The 22,158-nt window shown below is 30.3% G+C and overlaps 1 protein-coding gene and 3 long non-coding RNA genes across 4 annotated transcripts; 1 reads left to right on the forward strand and 3 right to left on the reverse strand.

Annotated features, from left to right (window-relative positions):
* The first annotated feature begins 1,802 nt into the window (after nt 1-1,802).
* LOC111696515 (GDNF-inducible zinc finger protein 1) lies at nt 1,803-3,259 on the forward strand. The gene is made up of 2 exons (XM_023466125.1): nt 1,803-1,967; nt 2,293-3,259. Exons 1-2 carry the CDS (start codon nt 1,826-1,828, stop codon nt 2,730-2,732), a joined length of 582 nt encoding a protein of 193 aa, XP_023321893.1. The 5' UTR covers nt 1,803-1,825; the 3' UTR covers nt 2,733-3,259.
* A 3,696-nt stretch (nt 3,260-6,955) lies between these two features.
* On the reverse strand, nt 6,956-9,797 carry LOC111696513 (uncharacterized). Its single transcript, XR_002764102.1, has 3 exons — nt 9,710-9,797; nt 8,079-8,134; nt 6,956-7,319 (listed from the first exon to the last, which is right to left on the reverse strand). It is a non-coding gene; the product is annotated as an uncharacterized LOC111696513 (long non-coding RNA).
* A 1,571-nt stretch (nt 9,798-11,368) lies between these two features.
* Nucleotides 11,369-13,997, reverse strand: LOC111696499 (uncharacterized). The gene is made up of 5 exons (XR_002764099.1): nt 13,936-13,997; nt 13,179-13,228; nt 12,910-12,953; nt 11,531-11,641; nt 11,369-11,403 (listed from the first exon to the last, which is right to left on the reverse strand). It is a non-coding gene; the product is annotated as an uncharacterized LOC111696499 (long non-coding RNA).
* A 2,742-nt stretch (nt 13,998-16,739) lies between these two features.
* On the reverse strand, nt 16,740-20,773 carry LOC111696500 (uncharacterized). Its single transcript, XR_002764100.1, has 6 exons — nt 20,732-20,773; nt 20,236-20,302; nt 20,134-20,161; nt 18,572-18,643; nt 17,402-17,456; nt 16,740-16,784 (listed from the first exon to the last, which is right to left on the reverse strand). It is a non-coding gene; the product is annotated as an uncharacterized LOC111696500 (long non-coding RNA).
* Nucleotides 20,774-22,158: the final 1,385 nt, after the last annotated feature.

The raw sequence follows: 22,158 nt of genomic DNA on the forward strand, positions 1-22,158 counted from the left end.
TTAGTCTTAATATTATGAAAAAGAGAGGATCACGCATTAATCTCGATATCCACCATTCTAAAGTTTTCAGCTCTGTAGCTATCGGTGTAGCTAAAAATAAATGTAGAACTAAATTCACGTGATGCAAATGCCCTTTTGACCTTTCATCTAAAAATTGATGAATTTCGACAAAATATTTAATTCTGACCTAAAAATAGGAAGGCTTTTTAAAGATACATCACAAAATAAAAATATAATAGAATATTAGTAGTTTAGTGCATAGTTATATAATAAAACTAAATTGAGAACCCTGCGTTGCCCAGGGTACTCATAGTTACTCCCGCCGTTTACCCGCTCTTGGTCGTAAATTAAGATTTCAACTATTTTTCTCTGTATAGGTGGGCCCACTCAATTTAAAATCAAAAACAAAAGCAAGAACATTTCCGTGGTTCTCCCGAGTTCCAAAATCAAAATTTGAGGCAAATCGGTCTAGGGGTTCATGAGTAATGATCGGACATACAAACAGAAAAACAGAGATTACAACTTTATGTAATGCAGTAATATCAAAGGGACTGTAGGCTCAATATCAAGTGATCCTCCATGCAAAGATGACACATTTGGTCTCAATTTAAAAATGTTTTAAAAATCTCAACATGATAAGATGGTTGTTAGTGATACATAAACAATGTTGTATTGAAAAGTCTATTTTCTTTAAGACGACTGTTAGACTCGAGTTATGACTTTAATTAAAATAATAAACAATAATGAAAAAAACGACTTTTAAATCGTCTTTGTTCCATGCGCGGCATTCGAGATTATTTTGAAGATACTATAAATTTTGTATTATATAACACTTAACACCGAAAATTGCTTGTCTCGGGATTTTCCAAATGTGTCATTATTACACCTTCAAAGTTGACGGAGATATTAGAAAATTTGTCTAGATTCCATTTTATTAAAAATCAACAACTATTAAATGTTTAAAATGATCGGTCAATTTTAAAGATACATGGACCACCACATTTTGGAGAGCTCAATAGACTTTCAATCTTTTTTTGTCATTAAAAAAGATATCAAAAATCAAGGACAATATTTAAGTCGTCTCTCATTTTTCATGTTTATTGGACACCCTTGCCTGTACAATACAATTGATTAGAATAACTTTTTCTGAACTATTGAAATGTCGTCTTCCAAGTCGTCTTTTTGTAGTAGACAGGTAGTTTGGGGTTGAAGGGAAAACATCAGACGTGCGAGGAAGGGAAAGATTTTCTTCAAGTTTATAACAGCTGATTTTACTAAACGCTGCGTTTATTTATATGAGTAATGGGGGGATCAATTTTGTAGATTTAGATGAATCGGATCTAATCTGCAGTAATACAGTTCCAAATGTTTTTTTTATCATTTTTGGGCTAAAATAGGTAAACATGAAGAAAATCTTTCCCCACCTCGCACACCTGATATCTAATTTACACTTCATTCAACCCGTGCCGTAGTTCAGTTGTAAACACATATGATCGATGTTCATGTAAACATTGCGTTGCCTGGGAATAGTTCTCAAAGTTTTCATCATTTATATTAATAAAGTTGATTGGTAATTTTTCAAGGATTCGATTCTTTTATTCATTTGAACTATTTTTATGTACAATTTGAAATATTTTTCACATCATTGAATTTGAAGTTTTAATTGGTAATTTCCTAGTATACGATTTTTGGATCGTATACTAGGACGGACTCCTTTTTTTGTAATTATTGTAGCTTATATCATTATCATTATTTAGGGAACTACATAGTACCTAAGATGTTACTAAAGAATCATTTCAATGTTCAAATCATACTTTCAGAGAAAATGGGTGAGAATGCTAGCGATATAAAAATAAAAGAGGAAGGGTGCATAAAGGAAGAAATCTGTCCAGAATCAGCTGTAGAAGAACAATCTCTAGTTTATGTACAGGAAGGAGAATTAAAGGTTGAACTCTTGGAGATTAAAGGTGAAAGCTCATTCTTGAAATTCATGGTCAAGGGAACGTTGAAGCACAAATTTATCTCATTTAAAAAAATCTTTTTTATACTTTTAATTTGTTATCACTAAAGGGACATGGATATTTTCAAGCCACCCTCAATTTAAAGAAGGCTATGCCCGGTTTACAACGATACCCTTAAAATTCTTAATTTGATCAATTCGTAAGATATATCGTCGTTTTCCCGCAATGGAAATGCACAAGAAACCACAATTGAAAATCACCAATTTATAAAAACAATCATTGCTATCTCATTAATTTCTTGACAAAACTTTTGATGGTATGTCATTTTTAGATCAAGAGATTACTTTTGCAGAGGATTTTCCGCATTTTCCACTTCACCAACAGAATCCACCGAAAAAACTTAAACATGAAGGAGCTTGTTTTTCATGTTCTAAATGTGAATACTCAGCAACCACAGTGAGAACTTTAAAACGGCATATTCAGAGCAAACACGAAGGAATAAGATATCCATGTAGTAATTGTGAATTCGCGGCAACAACATTGAATAATCTAAAGAAGCACAATCAGATAAAACATGCCGGAGTGAGATATCCCTGTGGTCAATGTGAATTCACCACGACCTCGCCATGGAGTGTAAGAAGACACATTGAAATCAAACATATTAAATTGAGGTATCCTTGTGATCGATGTGGACATTCTTCAACAACAGCCAATGATCTAAAGCTACACAAGAAATGCAAACATCGAGAGCTTATCTACCCAAAGTCTTGATAGTGATGTTTGGATCATAAATTTTAAAGAAAACCTCAGATTTATTTTTGTAAGAATTAACCTTTTTTAAGCTGGTCCTAAAGAGATCAAGCGAAAAGTGCCTTTTTCCATACTTTATCAAATAGATTTGTGATATTTCTGCTTTTTAACTGACTTCAATATCCGTCCTAGTCTGATTTGATATCGGAACTTTTGTGTTAGTCTTGATCACGTTTAATCGCGATATACAACGTGGTCACTTTTAAAATTGAGGATCAATGCTTTTTCCCTCGACTAAAGTTTCTTTGCAGGCAGTGCTTATGATACGGATACGTTGAATCCGCAACATTTAGGCTTACTGGGACTGGAACTGAAAAAAATATGCGAATCCGTACCTAGGGGAGCAAAATATCAACCAAAAACAGTATAAAAACGTTTTGCTCTCTAAACCCTATTAAATATTGTAACTGTAAAGGTAGATTATTAAAAATGTCTCGATTTCTGAATAGTTCATCTAGTTTTAGAAAAAAAAAATTAAATAGAAAATTCTTCTTTTTTATTAAACAACAGTTAATCGTTAAGAAATTTCATGTCCTGGATTCGCATAAAATTAAATAGATCCTATTTCTAAGCAGTGCATGCCGGGTATGATCATTACGGAATATCAAAAAAGAGATTTTTTTGTCCCCAGGACATGATCGGGTTGTTACAATCAAATCTCGTAATTTTTCTATTGCGAAAGTTTGGTGTTGTATGGGCTTATATTGATCTACCAGGGGTTGTAATCTGGCAGCACTTTCATCCATCCACGCTTCGTTCATACTGAGAAGAGGGTTGACAAGATTCCAGCTCCCTACGGAATATCGAACAGGGTTAAATTAATCAGCAACAGATGGAGTTCAATGCTTGATCCTTAGATGTACAACACAAAAGTTCTAACTTCTATCAAAATATACTTCTTGTTCTATATTTTAATTTATGTCGCTCGCCGGCGTATATTGTCATATTTGAATGTTAGGTCATTTATTTAGTTAGTTTAAAGCTTGATTTTCTAGAAATAAATAAATAAGTTATGTTTTGTTCAACCAATAATTTCTCTATTGAATACAAATTATAGATTACGTAAAATATGCCCGAAAAAGTATAGAAACAAATATTTACTTATTACCTTTTTTCCAAAGTAAATGGACTAAAATAATGAATATTTTAGATTTTTAAAAACAACTAAAAGAACATGATGAGTAAATTTCGGTTTTTTACAGGTTTTCAAGAACTTTTAATTTAAGTTTAAATTTTCCAATTTTTTTTTATTCGAAAAAATCTTTAAAAGATTTTTAAGGTAAGGGTTTAATTTCAGTTTGAAATTTATTAATATTTCCATGTTTCTTGAATAAGTATATTAAAAAATTTTGATTAAAAATGCGAAAAAGTTTTTGTTGATGTTTCACACACACAGTACACAAGGCTTAAAATAAAACCTTTTCTATCCACGAGTCTTTATGATTATTGTAAGAAAACCTGATATCTTCTGAAAAAAAATTTTTTAATTTTTATTTCCAACATTGGTATCATTTTGCCGGGGAAATATGGCAATGTTTAAATAATTTGTTTTAATACGGCGATTTATCAATATAATGAAGACTACTTCCGATTTAAAGTTTTAGTTAACAATGGATACAAAGAACACATAGAAACAAATTGAAGCTGTCGCCTAGAAAAACCTCTCTTTATTTACTTGTAAATTTGTAATTTTTAAAAAGCTTGTTAACAATTCAAACTAAAATAAAAGTAGTTTTTTAATTATATTTATTAATCAATTATAATGACTTGAATTAATCAGACATGTGTTGTTTGTTTAATAATGGGACTTTACACGTTTTTTGCAAGTAGTCATTTGTTTTGTCGAGTATCTAGTTCGATTCACAACGGTGCCCGACACAACTTTTGTCTAAGCAAAAATGATGGATTTATTCTAAAAATTAAAAGTTAGGTTTTTGATGATCTATGCACTGTGCCGGTAGGGTTGTTAATCGTTTTCAAAAACGATCGTTTTTCGTTTCGTTTTATATTTTTTCTAAAAAACGATCGTCGTGTTTTTTAAAAAAAATAGCGTTTTTAAAACAAACCAATGGTTTATGAACTTTCAAAAAATCATTTTTGACAAACGAAGGGTTCGTCGCCGTTTTCTAACCTCAGATTTTCAGATTTTCCAACCAAAACATAAATTTTCTCTTTTTAAAAGGCTGTTAACGAAGGTTTGTCATTAACAGCCGTTAAAGACGGGTTGTTTTCAAAATAATTTTTTTTGAACAAAAACTTTTTTTTTTTTTAACGAAAAACAATTGTTTTTTGAAAACGGCGGTTTTTAAAAAAAGATAATTTTTAAACAACCGTTTAGAAAAATGATCGTTTAGTTTTTTCTATCGTTTTTCAAAAATGTGGAAACGATCCATCCCTACCTATGCGCAGTTAATGTTGTAGAAAAAGAGGGGAAATCGAGGGAATTTGTAACATTGAAAAGCAATATTTTAAAACTGTGACTGATACTAGAAAATGTGCGTGAATCACAAAAATGTTTAAATTGTATAATATAGTATAATTAAGAAAAAGATAGTAGCCAATTGGGAATATTATTTTCTTCAAAATCTCAGGGGGGGGGGCGACACGTTGCACTCCCGGAGTCTGTCAATTATTAAATTCAGAAAAAATATTTATTTATTTTCATTGATAACTTTTACTGTTTTATTAACAGACAGATTTTAAATAGGTTTTCAAGGACCAGTGAATTTTTCGAATACAATTTTAACGTTTCGTTTCTTATCTGTAGGATACAATCCGATATTTCTCAGATTTTTTTGTTAAATAACGTTTTTCTATTATTTATATGTTTCATTCCATTTATTTTGTATCATTGTAACTTTGATTCTTGAACTGCGCATTGCAATTAACATGCATAAAGAACATCTGATGATTCCCAGAAAACTGTGAAATATGAAGACGACTTTATAGCAATACTTATGTTTTTTAGGTTTTTACAAAACAAAAAGTATTACTACACACTTATTTAAATCACTAATTAAGTGAACTGTGCAAGTTCAATTGGACTATTTCAAGTCATAACTTGAGTCTTAAAATCATCTTCCTATTACAGAGTTTCTGTTTATGACTGTAGAAGGAAAAAAAGTTGTTATCCTTGTTGTGAATGTGGGTTTGTTGCACCTCGATCGGAAGATTTTAAAATTCATGATCTGAGAAAAAATTCGGGAACCGTTGAATATTTATAGCACAGTTCTATATACAGCTAGTTTTACATTAAATTTACCAAGAAGAGCTCATAAGTATAAAGTACTACAATAGTATGATATGTTGCATTAATAACAGAATAGTAATACCCATGTTTAAGTGTGAACATGTTGCTACACAATCAAGTGATCTAAAGAACCATGTTCAGACCGAATTAGAAGTAATTATACAAAGTTTAAAGTACACATCGAAGATTAATATATATATATATGTATGTGATTATTTTGGATTAACTGCCAAAAATCTAATGAAAGAAACCATAACGGACAAAAATCCATATTAACCTTTACAAAAAAGGATATCTCATTCATCCTTTATCTCCCTTTCATCCCACTCAAAGATCGGCACTAGGAATTATTTTATCCTTGTTATTAATGTGAATATTCTAAACAAGTAACTTAACAGTTGAAGAATCTTGATCAGATCGTTCATCATGATGGCCGATAAGGGTGTAAACAAGTTGGGATATCCGGCCCTGTGATCGAAGTAAAGATTAATATAAAAACCCTAGGCCTAGACTAGTCGATCATATTAGAAGTGAGCACTAAAAATAAGTAATAATTGTGATCGATGTGACCACTCAACAACCACCCTGGGATTTAAATGCACATATTAACAGCACATACAGGATAAGAATGGGTAGTTAAAGAGATTGTAAGCGAATTTTCAATTAAATCTTTAAGCAAAGAGGGTATAATGTCTGATCTAAAACGGTACCTTAATCTGATCAAAATGTGGAAGATATTGTCGTTTTTCAAGGTTTGTAAAGTGTTTACTTCTGATAATTCCAATACAAAAAAAAATTTAATTAACAAATTTTATATCTTTTTCAGAAAGCACAATGTTTTTATCTTTTTCAGATAATACAATTTTTATATCTTTTTCCAGATAGAAAAAATTTATATTTTCTCCAAGTAATATAATTTTTAAAACTTTTTTCTGATAATACAATAATAAAACTTTATATCTTTTTGAAGATAGCATACATTTCATATTTTTCCAGAAAATACAAAGTTTATAACTTTTTCAAGCCAGATAGTACAATAATACATTTTTATATCTTTTTCCAGATAATACATATTTACATCTTTTTCCAGATAATAAAATTTTTACATCTTTTTCCGAATAATACAATTGTTGGTCTTTAAGTTTGTTGGAATTCGGCGTGGTGGCAAAGAAATAAGTATTTCTTAATTTTTGTATTATTATTATTTCTATTATTTTTGTGATTGTAAATGAGGAAATCTAATTTGTTCCTTTGCGTGAATCCACAAAACATTCGTCCATTCTCTTTCATCTTCAACGCTGAATATAAAAATAACATTTTTTCAATTTGTACAGTAAGACCCCAGAGCCCGAAATTTAAAAGAGTATCGTTGAACGAAACTCCCGAGTTTCCTTTTTTGGGGTCTTAATATTTGTGTAGAATTTTATTTAAGAGATTCGAAAACATCGAGAATATGAATAAACTAAATAAAATAATATTTCAAAACAGAAATATTGATATTCACAAAACTGCCTTACCCCATTCGTGAAACCCGGGTTTCAAAACTGGTTTTCACAATGATACCCTGTCTTAAGTTTTGGGCTCTGGGGTGTATAGATTAAAAATTACCCCCCCCCCCCCCCCCCACTGGGGACCGGGGAAATGATTTTAAAAGATCTGCCACTGGTAAAACTTTTTCCTTTGTACAACATCAAATGCACAAATTATTGGACAAATTTGTTTTTCTGCTCCATGGAACAAATTGTTCTTATGTATACAGTAATAACCAGAAAACAGTGGAATGAGAGGACCACATTAAAGCAATACATTAGTGTATTTGATATTGTAAATAGTATTACTAGACACTTATAATTTCATTGATTTAGTGTATTGGGTCTGTTTGAACTAAATTATTGCCGTGTCTCATATGCTCATTGGACTTTTTAAAGTTTATAGCGCATGATTCTTAAACTTGGCTTACTTTTCCAGAGTTTTCTGGTTATCACTGTTTAACTACTTTTCCCTTCTTTGGTATTAGGGGGGGGGGGGGCAGGGGTTGATGTAATTTTTTAACTTACAAAAGTTCATCCATGGTATTCAAATCAGCAGGATAGTATCCAGAATTCACAAATTCCTGTAAAAGATTTCAAAATCAAGGATTTAGATTACAATAAATAAAATAAAATCAAGATTAGATTTTTAAATTTAAAAATGTTTCCAATCTTTTTTCAAATTTAATTACAATGATAAACTTTTACTTTGAAGTGTTTCCCTTGAAACAAAAAATATAACTTTGTAAGAGTTTTTATTTAAACAAGTATTATCAAAATTCTGCTATAATACAGTGGTAGGCGATAATATCACTACTTTGAAGACGACTTTCGATTAAAATTTTTATTTATATCCAATTGTTAAACAGCATGGATAGTGGACACAAGAACTTAGAAGTCAAGAGAAGCTGTCAAATAAAAAAGCTTCTGTTTGACTCCTTGTAAAATTGTCATACAAATAAAGGTTGTTAACGATCAAAACTTTAATAAAAAAGTCGTCTTCATTGTTCTGATATAATTTCCTGCCACTGCACATTAACATTATCAAAGAAAATTTTTACGTGATTTGATTTTTTTGTCTTTTTTAGTCTGAAATGTTAATTTTAGTCTAAAATGTTTATTTTAATCTAAAATGTTTATTAGTCTAAAATGTTTATTTTAGGCTAGAATGTGTATTTAAGTCTAAAATGTTTATTTTAGTCTAAAATGTTTATTTTAGTCTAAAATGTTTATTTTAGTTTAGAATGTTTATTTAAGTCTAAAATGTTTATTTTAGTCTAAAATGTTTATTTTAGTATAAAATGGTTATTTTAGTCTAAAATGTTTATTTTATTCTAAAATGTTTATTTTAGTATAAAATGTTATTTTAGTCTAAAATGTTTATTTTAGTCTAAAATGTTTATTTTAGTCTAAAATGTTTATTTTAGGCTAGAATGTTTATTTTAGTATAAAATGTTTATTTTAGTATAAAATGTTTATTTTAGTCTTAAATGTTTATTTTAGTCTAAAATGTTTATTTTAGTCTAAAATGTTTATTTTAGTCTAAAATGTTTATTTTAGGCTAGAATGTTTATTAGTCTAAAATGTTTATTTTAGTATTAAATGTTTATTTTAGTCTAAAATGTTTATTTTAGTTTAAAATGTTTATTTTAGTATAAATGTTTATTTTAGCCTAATATGTTTATTAAAGTCTAAAGTGTTTATTTTAGTCTAAAATGTTTATTTTAGTCTAAAATGTGTAGTTTTGTCTAAATTGTTTATTTTAGTCTAAAATGTTGATAATTTTTAAAAACTACAGCTTTTTCCCTTATCAGTTTTAATTAAAGCAAATTAAAAATTAAAATGCAAAAAATTAAATGAAAATATTTATTTCTTCATTTATAGAGTGGCACGTCAGATTCTCAACAGAACCCCCCCTGGAGAAATCAATTATCTTCTACTTATTATTTTCAATTGCGGGTTCTCTATAATGTAACAAGCATTTCTGCTCTTAAGACTTCTAGGAAATTGTCATAATTTAACAGTTTTCAAGCTAGAAAGACAATTCGATATCTCCACATTATTAATCAGGTAACTATAATGTAACTATAATAATTATAAAATAATAATTATAATTACAAATAATAAAAAAATATAATAATTGTCCCTCTAAGAATTACCTGAATCAAAGGTTGAATGTCAGGACAAGCTTTAAACCAATTAAGGGAGATCAAAATCCACTCCATTAGAATATAGGGAACATATTTATCCTTACAATTCGTAATTTCAATATCAATCATTTTTCACAAAATAGTTTTAAATATGACATATAGAAGGTATAATTTGGATCACTGTCATGAAAATAGTCTCAAATGGTGTTTGGTATTTTCCAAAAGTCATTTTCCCAAGGGCAACTTCCCAAATGTGCAATTTCTTAAGCTGAAACTCCCCAAACGTTAGGTTAGGACTACAATGGGGGAGGGGGGGGGGGGGGGGGGGGGGGGGGGGGTCGAGCGCTGTGACTAGAACAGACTTGGAAAGTTGCCACTTTGGGAAATTGCACTAGGGAAAGTACCTAAAATCTCTCTAAATGTTTTTTTAACGATTTTGTAAAGATAATGAGACTTCAGATTTTAATTGGAAATCTTTTTTAATCATAATGAATAGTGGGCTAATGTTCAATGCTTAAAAGTAATATACAAAAAAACCTTCTTCTTTTTCAATAGTTTCATGGGATTTGGATTTGAAATTTTTGGTTGAGATTTAACGATGTTTTGGATTTGACAGTGTTTCTGTATTTGACAATGTTTTGTATTCGACAATGTTTGGAATTCAGGATTTGACAGTGTCTGGGATTTGACAGCAAAGAATATATGATTATTTTAAGCTTGATTTTTGGATTTTGCATATAATTGAGTATTTTAAAGATTTAATAATTGATTAAGCACAAAATTATTCCAGCTTTTGCCTGGAAGGAACCCTGAATGCAAGAAAACGGACTAATCAAATTCCGTACGATCGTCTCTGAAGTTGCATCCTTTGTGGGGAGTCTAGTATATGTCATTGAGAGGGAAGCCGGAAGGGGGAATGACTTTTTTGCATTATTTTCATTGCCTAGAACTGATTTTGGAGTTGGGATCCTCTCTACACACCTACACACTACACACTACACACTACACACTACACACTACACACTACACACTACACACTACACACTACACACTACACACTACACACTACACACTACACACTACACACTACNGGACTGCTTAATTTCAACAGGAAAATTATTCCATGCGGAAGGAACAGATACAAAGGGGAATCTTCTAAGAAATTCAGATCTGACTCCGGGTACAAAATAATCATTAGCATTTCTAAGTCCTGGATTCAACCCTCGTTCAGAGTTTTGTAAAAAATAATCCTGGAAGGAATTAGGTAAGATATTTCTATCATAAGAAAACATAAAAATCATATTTTGCTGTAAAATTAGATCATCAAGGGGCAGAATATTCAGCTTAAAGAACAATGGTTGAGTATGGGCGTTATATTTAGCATTGCAGATAATTCTCACAGCTTGCTTTTGTTTAGTACGGATCAAGTTAAGATTCTTGCTACTAGTACAACTATAGACAGGAAGACAATAAAGTAGGTGAGGGTGAAAAAGAGCATAGTATAAAGATTTTAAACCTGAGAGAGAGAGAACGTTTTTAGCGTTTCTCATCATGTAGAGAGACCGATTATTTATTATAAATCTGAATATTTATGTTTAGGTATAATTTAACAGATATTTATTATAATTCTGAATATTTATGTTTAGATAAAAAATTATAATTATGAATTCCTTAGTTTTGTTCTCAAGGTATGGTAGCAGGACCTGAAATTTGAATGTTATTTGATTTAAGATATTTATAATTTAACAAAAAAAACTCCAGGGTTAAGAAAATTTCGATTTTTTAAAATTTAAAATCTAAAATTTGGGTCCTATTTTTTCATAAATGTACCTTACACTCGAACCCTTCAATGTCTATTTTGATAATTACAGTTTCTGTCTGAACAGAATCCAGTAGATCTTGTAACAGAACTGATCTTACTTTATCTCCTAGCTCGCCAGCCTGAGAAATCAAACATTATTTCAAAGACATTTTATAAAAATTGGAATAAATATTAAAAAATTTCTAAAAATGTGATAAAAATTCATTTAAGCTAGCTAAAGACTCCATTTCTTTGTCCAGATTCCAGTTTATTTAAAATCAACAAAACTGTTCGAATGTTTAATACAGGGTGTCCCACGAAGCATGGTATTAGATATTAAAGGCTTTTTGCAGTTTATTTTGTTAAACAAATCTTTTGCTTTAATATATTTTAATTTGAAATCAATTTTACGATATTATGACTCCTATATAATATTTTTATTATTGTCTTTGGTTTCAAAAATTTTAACAAATTATGAAAGAAGACATTCTAAACTATTGAAAGCTATTTAGACGTTCAATCTTTTTTTGATGAATTTTATGTCATTTATTAATTATTAATTATGTGATTTATTTATTAATTATCGGAAATCAAAGATGATATTCAAGGCGTCTCTCCATTCCCGTGTTTATTCACAATTACATTCTGAACCTTAATCTGATCGAGTAACAATAAGGAAGCTTAATTTTTTTTATTGGTATTGGAAGCGTAATTTTAAATGACACTCCATGCAAAGATGGCAATCACCGATCTATACAACGGTACCCTTGTAAACTTTGACTGATCAAGTATGAATTAGATATCAATTTTATAATTTTGAAAACTGTTTATTTTCAATTGTTGTTTCTGTACAAAAGTGACTTGAGCATTTCTACTCCAAGAAAATATATATAATAATTATAAGAAATAAACACTTTCAAATCCTGACAAACGACCATATCCTCCCCTGCACATTATTGATCAGATAAAGGTTTCAAGGGTACAGCTGAAAATCAGGCATTGTCTTCTTAACATGGATGGTCACTTGAAATTACGCTTACAGTCCATTTCAGAAAAATTCAATTCTGTCAAATTCATTTGCTTTGTCTCTCTATAAATCCACGCAAGCACTTCTACAGAGAAATCACAGAAGATAAAAAGGTTTTAGATGTAAAGTCACCGAAAATAAAGTCGACAAATATCGTTAGTTAAAGATGGACATCGTTTTTTGAACGAACAACATTTTAAGAACGAAAGAAATTTTACTAAACGATTGTTCAGTAAGAAAACGAACGAAATAGATTGAAAACGACCGAAATGTGTCTTTCATAAACAATGAATGAACGAAATAAAAGAAATTGAACGTGCCCATCTTCATCGTTAATGTATGTATTAAAAAATTACAAAAAATAAGAAGAAACAATCTTACTGATACTGTCTTGGCACGTTCTTCAGTGATAAATATCATAGCACCTACAAGAAAAATTGACAAATTAACAAAAAAAACTAACATCTACCTATGATTTAAGTAATTGTATAAATGCCATTTTTGTCAAAATTTATTTTACTTATGCAGTTTATTTGCAATCTTTTTATCACTATATTCTGTGAAATCTAATTTGATCCCCCCCCTCTAAACTTTACTGTTGAAAGATTCAGTATTTTTGGGGTAAAAAATAAAGTAAAAACTGTATTCACCCTCATTATCAGGTTTCCAGTTCCAAGCGTACATGGAACATTTCTCATCACTAAAATAATAAAAATAAATGAAATCATGTAATCTCGAGTGCACACATGGTCCGATTCACAACGGTACCTTTAAAACCTTTATCTGATCAAAAATGTGATCAGTAATTTCTAGGTGAAGAAGTGTTTTTAATTCTCAGAACTTTCCATAGATAAATAAATAAACATAGCTTATGTACGCAAAATCACCAAGAATTGCACAGTCCGCGAACTCATACTTCTAGGGGTCAAAGTGTACTTCCATGATAAGCGGGGTGGTTTGGTGTTTTAATGGATTTCATAATTATTAAACCACTCAGGAGTGAATTTTAATTTGAGAATATCAAATTATTTCACTGAGCAATATATCATATTGACGAGAATTGAAGAAGGACATGAGAAGGACTAAACTAACTTAAATTTCTTTTCACAGAACTCATGTACACCACAAGTACTCAATGACATAAGAACAGCCAATGTTCACAACCGACCTAGTTAATCTATATAATAGGAATATCTTTAATACATCTCTGTACATTTATATCTTTTAAGATGACAAATGTTGTCTTGTGCGCAATCTATCTTTATCTATGGAATTTTCTTTTTTTTATTTCAATTCGAGAACCTCCTCATTTTTAATATTTGATCAGACAAAGCTTTTAGAGGTACCGCTGTCAATTTAACATGCTACCTCATGAAAGAAGTGTCAAATTCTCTTTAAGCAGTTTACCTGACACTGTTTGCAATAAACCTAATGTTTTCTTGAGTACCCTGTAATTCTGAACTTAATCTATCCAAAAATGAAAATACAATAAATAAGTCTCAAAAAAAAGTTTAAATCTAAGTAAGTATTATTTTTATCTTGTCAATTTAGGGATGGCAATTTTACATAAAGAAGTTTAAATTATTTACTCTTGATTGAGCGAATAACTGATACGTCTCAATTGGCAAATCTGCACAGTGACTTTTAGAACATATTTAGTTTCAAACTCCATATCTATATATAAAGGAACTGAGTTTTTGCCACAAACTCAAATTTTCTTGTCCCTATATCTTGGCAACCCAATGTCGTAGACCTTAGATATTTCAAACTATTAATTCTGTTAGGTCAAATAATCTAAGTTTGAAATATCAAAGGTTTACACCCACTGGTTGCAGAGATATAGAAATTAGAAAATTTGAGGTTGTGGCAAAAACTCAATTCCTTTGGCTTGTCTTGGTGTTTGTCTGTTTGTCTGTTTGTTTGTATCCAATAAACGTCAAAACGGCTGAACCGATCAGGCCCAAATTTTTGCATTTTGGACATTTTGGGGAATAATTTTATATTTCATAAGTTCATTTGTTATTAAATTTCTTAATTTATTTAATTGTTAAATGATAAAGACACCATATTAAAAATTCATTTGTATATAAGTTAGATGACATTGCTTTCTATACAGCTTAGATGTCATTGCTATCAGTGACAATTACAGGGCAATTGCCATTGCCAGCTTGATTCTAAAATGGTTTGACCGGTTGGTATGAATTATAGACTGATAAGCTGACCACAGATGAACTTCAGTTTGGTTTTCAGAAGCTAGCCAGTACTACAATGTGCAGCTGGGGAACAACTCTGTAGTGGATTATTACAACAGAGCTGGTAGAGCAGTTTATGTTTCTGCAATGGATCTGAGTAAGGCATTTGATCTTGTGTCATGGGATGTGCTCTTCTCAGAGTTATTGGAGAGAGGTGTTTCACCTCTAGCATTAAGGTGTTTAATGTTCATTTACTCAAATCAAAAAAGTAATGTTAGATGGGGTAATGCGTTCTCAAATACCTTCAATGTACAAAATGGAGTCAGACAAGGAGCAATTTCTTCCCCTGTGCTATTCTGTATTTACATTGACAAAGTTATCAAGATATTACGCTGTTCAACGATTGGATGCCAAATCCAGGGTGTCTATATGGGCATCTGCCAAAGCTACTAAACTGAAATTAAGTACAAATATTCGAATCGAAAAATGTAAAACTAAATGCCTTATTTTTTCTAAAGAATGGATTAATTATAATGAAATAACCCCAATTTTATTGAATGAATTTTTGATTAAAAGCATATTCTTATAATTGTAGCCTGCAGGTAATCAAAGAGGGAAACCCAATATTTTAGAAATATTCAAGATATCAACATATAGTCCAACTTTTTTTACACCAAAATTGAGGATGGTCATAAACTTAATATTTTTAATCCATTTTATACAGTTGAACTCATAAAACTCTTAAGTTTATTTAACAGCTTTAAAAAATTCGAAATTGAAATGGATAGTTATAGGGAACATACTGTATTAATGTACTCTACTGCATTTAATTTGTGAACATTTACATGATTTGTACACTTTGAACTCCCTTTCAGGCTGAAAGGGACTGAAAAAATTCGTACCGAGAGATTGTTTAAATTCCCCTCTAATATATATTCTATTCTCTATGCTTAAAACATTTAGGAAATGTTCTGCAAAGTGATAATTCAATGACCATAGATTGCAATAAAAAACGAGCTATTTTCATTTCAAAAATTCATTCCCTTAACCAAGAATTTTATTTTAACAGTCCTGATGTTATTTTGAAACTGTATAATATTTATTGTTCTAGTTTTTATGGATCTAGTATTTGGGACTTGAGTTCCCAATGTGTTTCAAAATTGTATACAGCATGGAACACTGTCATTAGAATTCTTTTTAATGTACCTAGAGATACGCATACGTACTTGATTAAAGTATTTCACAATGTTTACATGTAAAAACTATGTTACCTAGCAGATGTGTGTAGATGTGTGTTTTTCTATGAGACTATTGAAGCAAGTTCTAAGCTTTGCATTAGATTTCTTTCTAATTTATGTAAAAATGACCTCATCACAGTTCTTGGCAGAAATTTATTTTTTTATTGCAAATGATTGTTCTGTAAATCCTTCGGATCTTAGTAAAATGTTAGTTAAGAAACAAATGAAATATTTTGATGTCCTATTGGAACTTGCATGGAAAGTTCCGGTTTTACAAGAATGAATAATTTATATGTTGAATGATTCGATGATTACGTAATAACTGAAATGATAAATATGTTATATAATGAGTGATGTATCATTAATGATCAATGTTGTCTATTTGTGCATAATTTTGCATATTTTGCTCTTTTCCTTTGGAAACCTGTATTTTCAAAAATTTATTTAAACAAATTTAAACTACACCATTTATATATGTATTTATATCTTTGTGTGTGAATAAATCTTTATAATAATATAAAATTGGATCCGAGAGATATTGATTTCCTGGGAATAATATTACAATGTCTAGAAATTAACTAAATCCCATGTGTGTCAGCTCATTCGGTCCACCCGTTTGGCCGAAAAGAGGGAACATATATAATGTCTTGTTTTATTATAAAGATAAGAAAGATTAAGTTGATTATTTCTAATTCTGTTCTTTCCTCCAAGGGCACTGTCCATGCTTGAAAGATGGATACGTATCTACTTTAGTCTAAAATTAGCTAAATTTGTATTTTTCCTTTGATATCCAAGATTTAAGGTTGAGGGGTCAACAGACACAACTCTAGAATATTGAAGATAATTGTCATTGAAATAAATTGATTGTAAATATATGGAAAAATAACTGATGAGGTAGGGGTGTTTGATTGTGATGAGCCGCTATTAAATGACCTCTGAGCCTCATAATTATCACATTAATACCTTCAAACCCTACAATTTCTACTCCACATATGAAAGTATTCTTTAAATGTAAACTATTCATTCCAAATACAGAATCCATAGTAACAAGTTTAAACTTTACATGATTTACAATCAAAAGGACTGTAAGCGTAATTTCAAATGAACCTCGATCCTTGCAAAGACGGCAACGGCCGATGTATAACTGATCAAGCCTGAATTTGATATATTTGCATATTTTGTTTATTTAAATTTTTTATTTTCATTTGCGGGTTCTCTGCAAAAGTTACTGGCGTATTTCTTGCTTACAAGAAACAATGGAGTCAGACAATTTTCGCGTCAGAAAAACGATCTTATCTTTTACCGGGTATTGTTATCTTTGAATGAAGGTTCACTTAAAATTACGCTTACAGTCCCTTTAATTTTAGGGCTACGGCTATATCTGAGTTTAGTAGGGGGCCTAAAGTTGCAATATTTAATCCATAATTTAAATATTTATATTACTTGTAATTAGCAGTAGCTGCCGCAAGACCGAAGGAACCAATATTAGATCCTATATCTGAACAAACATAAATTTCGTAGAGTTGTCTGAGAAGTTTCATACTTTGTGAGTCACCCTGTATACATTTCCTAATGGGAATGAACGACATCATATTTTCAATAAGTAGGACAATATGTAGGACAATATGTAGGACAATATGTAGAATAATATGTAGGACAATATGTAGGACAATATGTTGGACAATATGTTGGACAATATTTAGGACAATATGTAGGACAATATGTTGGACAATATGTAGGACAATATGTAGGACAATATGTAGGACAATATGTATGACAATATGTAGGACAATATGTAGGACAATATGTAGGACAATATTTAGGACAATATGTAGGACAATATGTAGGACAATATGTAGGACAGTATGTTGGACAATATGTAGGACAATATGTAGGACCATATGTTGGACAATATGTAGGACAATATGTGGGACAATATGTAGGATAATATGTAGGACAATATGTAGGATAATATGTAGGACAATATGTTGGACAATATGTAGGAAAATTTGTAGGAAAATATGTAGGACAATATGTGGGACAATATGTAGGACAATATGTAGGACAATATGTCGGACAATATGTAGGACAATATGTAGGACAATATGTAGGAAAATTTGTAGGACAATATGTAGGACAATATGTAGGACAATATGTAGGACAATATGTATGAAAATTTGTAGGAAAATATGTAGGACAATATGTAGGACAATATGTATGACAATATGTAGAACAATATGAAGGATAATATGTCGGACAATATGTAAGACAATATGTAGGAAAATATGTAGGACAATATGTAGGACAATATGTCGGACACTATGTGGAACAATATGGTGGACAATATGTTGGACAATTTGTAGGACAATATGTAGGACAATATGTTGGACAATATGTAGGACAATATGTAGGAAAATATGTAGGAAAATATGTAGGACAATATGTAGGACAATATGTAGGACAATACCCAACAATTATAAACATTCATCTACTAATGTTTTTTTGTGCTTTTGGATAATCGCTAAGAAGATTACGAACTAGTTAATTACTTCACCCAATATAATAGCTTGAGGATAATAGCTAAGAAGTCTAAGAACTAGTTAATTACTTTACCCAATAGAGTGGCTTGAGGATAATAGCTAGGAAGTCTAAGAACCAGTTCAACTTCGGATTTCTCCCAAGATCCTATAATAATAGTAAAATTCTGGAAAGGATTTTTTCAAAATATCCCAATTTTTGGATCAGGAAAACTTCAGCTGAAATATTTTCCTCTGGTTTAATTGTTCAATTTCATAAATTGAATTGAATGTATTTTGTAGCAAAAAATACACAAAATTAACAACACAACAAGTTTCTTAATTATGAATATTGAATATTGAATTGAATATGCTGGCTCATATCAGCACCTCACTTAGAGTACTTAGAGGGGGTAAGAGATGCTTTATAGTTGTAATTCTATATTTAAAATAAAAGGATATTATTGTTAAAACAAATTCGAAATATAAGGAAGACGATTGTACCGACTCAAATGCCGACGTTAATTCTCTAGATGTGTGTGTACACAGGATCCATTTCCGCAATGAAGCAAGCACACCACACATGTCAAATCCCCGTTCATCCCAGCTCCCGGTATTCAGTCGGCTATAAACACTCAAGACATTCACAACTCTGTCTCAACCCTGACTCCTTTATGATGATGGCGCAGATACTCAGCTAGCAGCAGTCGTGCTATCCGAAGGGTTCCCAGTTTATCATGTAATCCAGAGACAACATAATCGCTCAATCGCATCATGATAAAACCGCGATCTCTGCCTACTAGGTTGGATAAGCCAGGTGTTATCAATCCTCTCTTGCCAGTTCCTGTTGATCTGCTCCACCAACATGAAGCTCTACATCACCCCCATGACTCCTTTATGATGATGACGCAGATACTCAGCGCAACGTACCTGTTGATCTGCTCCACCAACATGAAGCTCTACATCACCCCCATGACTCCTTTATGATGATGACGCAGATACTCAGCGCGATGTACCTGTTGATCTGCTCCACCAACATGAAGCTCTACATCACTCCCATGAAGTCCCCCCAAATAGTCGTCATTTATTCCTTTTGTTAATTTCTAAACCAACCAATTTTAACGTCACTTGGGAAACTATTTCAAAACTTTCGTTTTTTATTGAATAAATGTTAGAAATATCCATTTAGATCTCTTTTTATTTTATCATATTAACTTTTAAAGTCAACAATTATGTATATTTTTTAAAACAGATGAACATAATTCTTTTAAACAACCTCGATCCTACTCAAAAAAAAAAATAGCCCAACCGGGATAGAGTTAATTACTTTGCCAGCAACTACATGGTGTCCCGTACGGAACATGACAGTTGGTAAATTATAGTTCAGAATGCCTTCTTCCATATATTGTTAAGTTGTTAGAATACCAAAGACAAAAATAGGAATATTTTATAGGAGTCATTTTATAGTAAAATTCTTTTCAAAGTAAAATATATTTGAGCAAAAGATTTTCTAAACGAAATACACTGCAAAAAGCCTTTAATAATAACTTATATAGTGTATGGAATACGACATCAAAAACTATTTACAAACTGTCCTGTTTTGTGAGACACCCTGTATGTGATGAAATATTAAAATATTACTATTTAGAATTTACAAACCTTCATCGAAAATCTTCTTGGAGATAAACTAAAAATGAAAATTTTAGAAATTTCTTTTTTATCAAAATTAAATTTTTTTTATTTAATAATAAAAATGTTTACCTTATCAACTTTTAAATCTTTAATGCACATTATGAATTCAATGTTTAGAAGGGAGTATCTTCCATTTCTAAAATAAAGGATGGTTTATAAATTTAGAAAATTATAAGCTTTTATTTTGAAAAGTAAATTATATGAATACTTTTTGAAAATAAATTTACTTGCAAAATGTTTATCATTATATTTAATTCAAACTAAATCAATCTCAATTTGTTGATATAAAATGATAAATATATATATATATATATATTTGAATATAAAAATGTAAATTTTAGAGATCAAAATAATCAGTTTCTACAGTTTGTTTAAAGGATCTAAGTTTTTTGCCACAAATTCGGATTTTTTAATCTCTAATCTTTGCAACCGAATTTTTTGATATTTCAAACTATGAATTCTGTTGGATCGATTAGCATCTGCAGTTTGTTTTATAAAAGCAGATTTAGGGAAAACAAAATTTTGGTTCCTTGGCAAAAACTCAATTCTTTGGAAAAATTGTTACCGAACACATGCAAATGGTTTAACTTGAGGCAGATCTTCATCTAGATTTGGTATTGTTTGTTACAGAAACATCCGATAGAAATAACAATTATTTGGATCGTTTTAAATATTCAGATTATGGTAAAAATTTACTTTAATATTCCATATTCCATTCCATTTTGGGAATTGTATTCTTTTTGTTCATTACCTCAATTTATAGAACTTAACTTTTTTCATTTTTCTTTTTATTCTATTTTTTTGCTATTCTATTCTATTCTATTCTATTCTATTCTATTCTATTCTATTCTATTCTATTCTATTCTATTCTATTCTATTCTATTCTATTCTATTCTATTCTATTATATTCTATTCTATTCTATTCTATTCTATTCTATTCTATTCTATTCTATGCTATTTCTGATAAAAAAGAAATCAAACAATGCCAATTCCTTTAATCTCATTTACTGCATCTCTTGAAAATGAATCCAAAACTATTAATCCTAAAATTAAATTTTTTTATTTTAATATGTTTTGATTATCTGATTATTGTCATAAATAATACTGGCCCTGAATGTCAATACAGACACAAGCTAGTAATCTATCAATACAGACACAAGCTAGTAATCTATCAATACAGACACAAGCTAGTAATCTATCAATACAGACACAAGCTAGTAATCTATCAATACAGACACAAGCTAGTAATCTATCAATACAGACACAAGCTAGTAATCTATCAGTACAGACACAAGCTAGTAATCTATCGATGCCAAACTAATGGGCACTGAACTCTTATGTTTCAACTAAAACAAAATTACTCTCAACAAATCAAAGCAGAGTCTCTATAGATCAACTAATTTATTTGAGATATCTTATGTTACAAGTTAACATGAATCGACGTAATTACAAGTTTTATGTCTATTACATATATACAGAATAGTTTAAGCTTAATGTATATATTATAAGATTAGCAAGGATAGATATAACGTAGTTTAGCTATCTCCACACATGTTTACAGCGTAGTATAAGTTAAATGTACGTATTTAAAGATTAACATGGATAGATATAAACAAAGACCAGTGAAATTTGTGGGTTCCCAGGGGGTTTTAGGTCCCAACAACAGCTGAGCCAGAGCCCCCCCCCCCCCCTGGAAAGATAAAACTGTAAGTCCCCCCCCTGGAAAAATTCCTTACTACACCCCAAATAATTGTTTACTAAATTGTGTATTACTAAATTGTTGGTTACCAAATTGTTAGTTATACCAAGTTGAAGATAGAATTTGATCGAAATTTTAGATAATTTTTTAAAACTTATTAACACACTTTAAAGGGTCATTAACGATTACATAATCATTTTAAATTTTTTTTTGTTTTCAACAAAAAAATAAAAGTATTGAAAATAGTACATTTAATTCTTCTTATTTTAGAGTATTTTTTTACTTACTTTTCA

The sequence above is a fragment of the Eurytemora carolleeae genome, unplaced genomic scaffold (genome assembly GCF_000591075.1).
Source record: "Eurytemora carolleeae unplaced genomic scaffold, Eaff_2.0 scaffold199, whole genome shotgun sequence".
Classification (NCBI taxonomy): Eukaryota; Metazoa; Arthropoda; class Copepoda; order Calanoida; family Temoridae; genus Eurytemora; species Eurytemora carolleeae.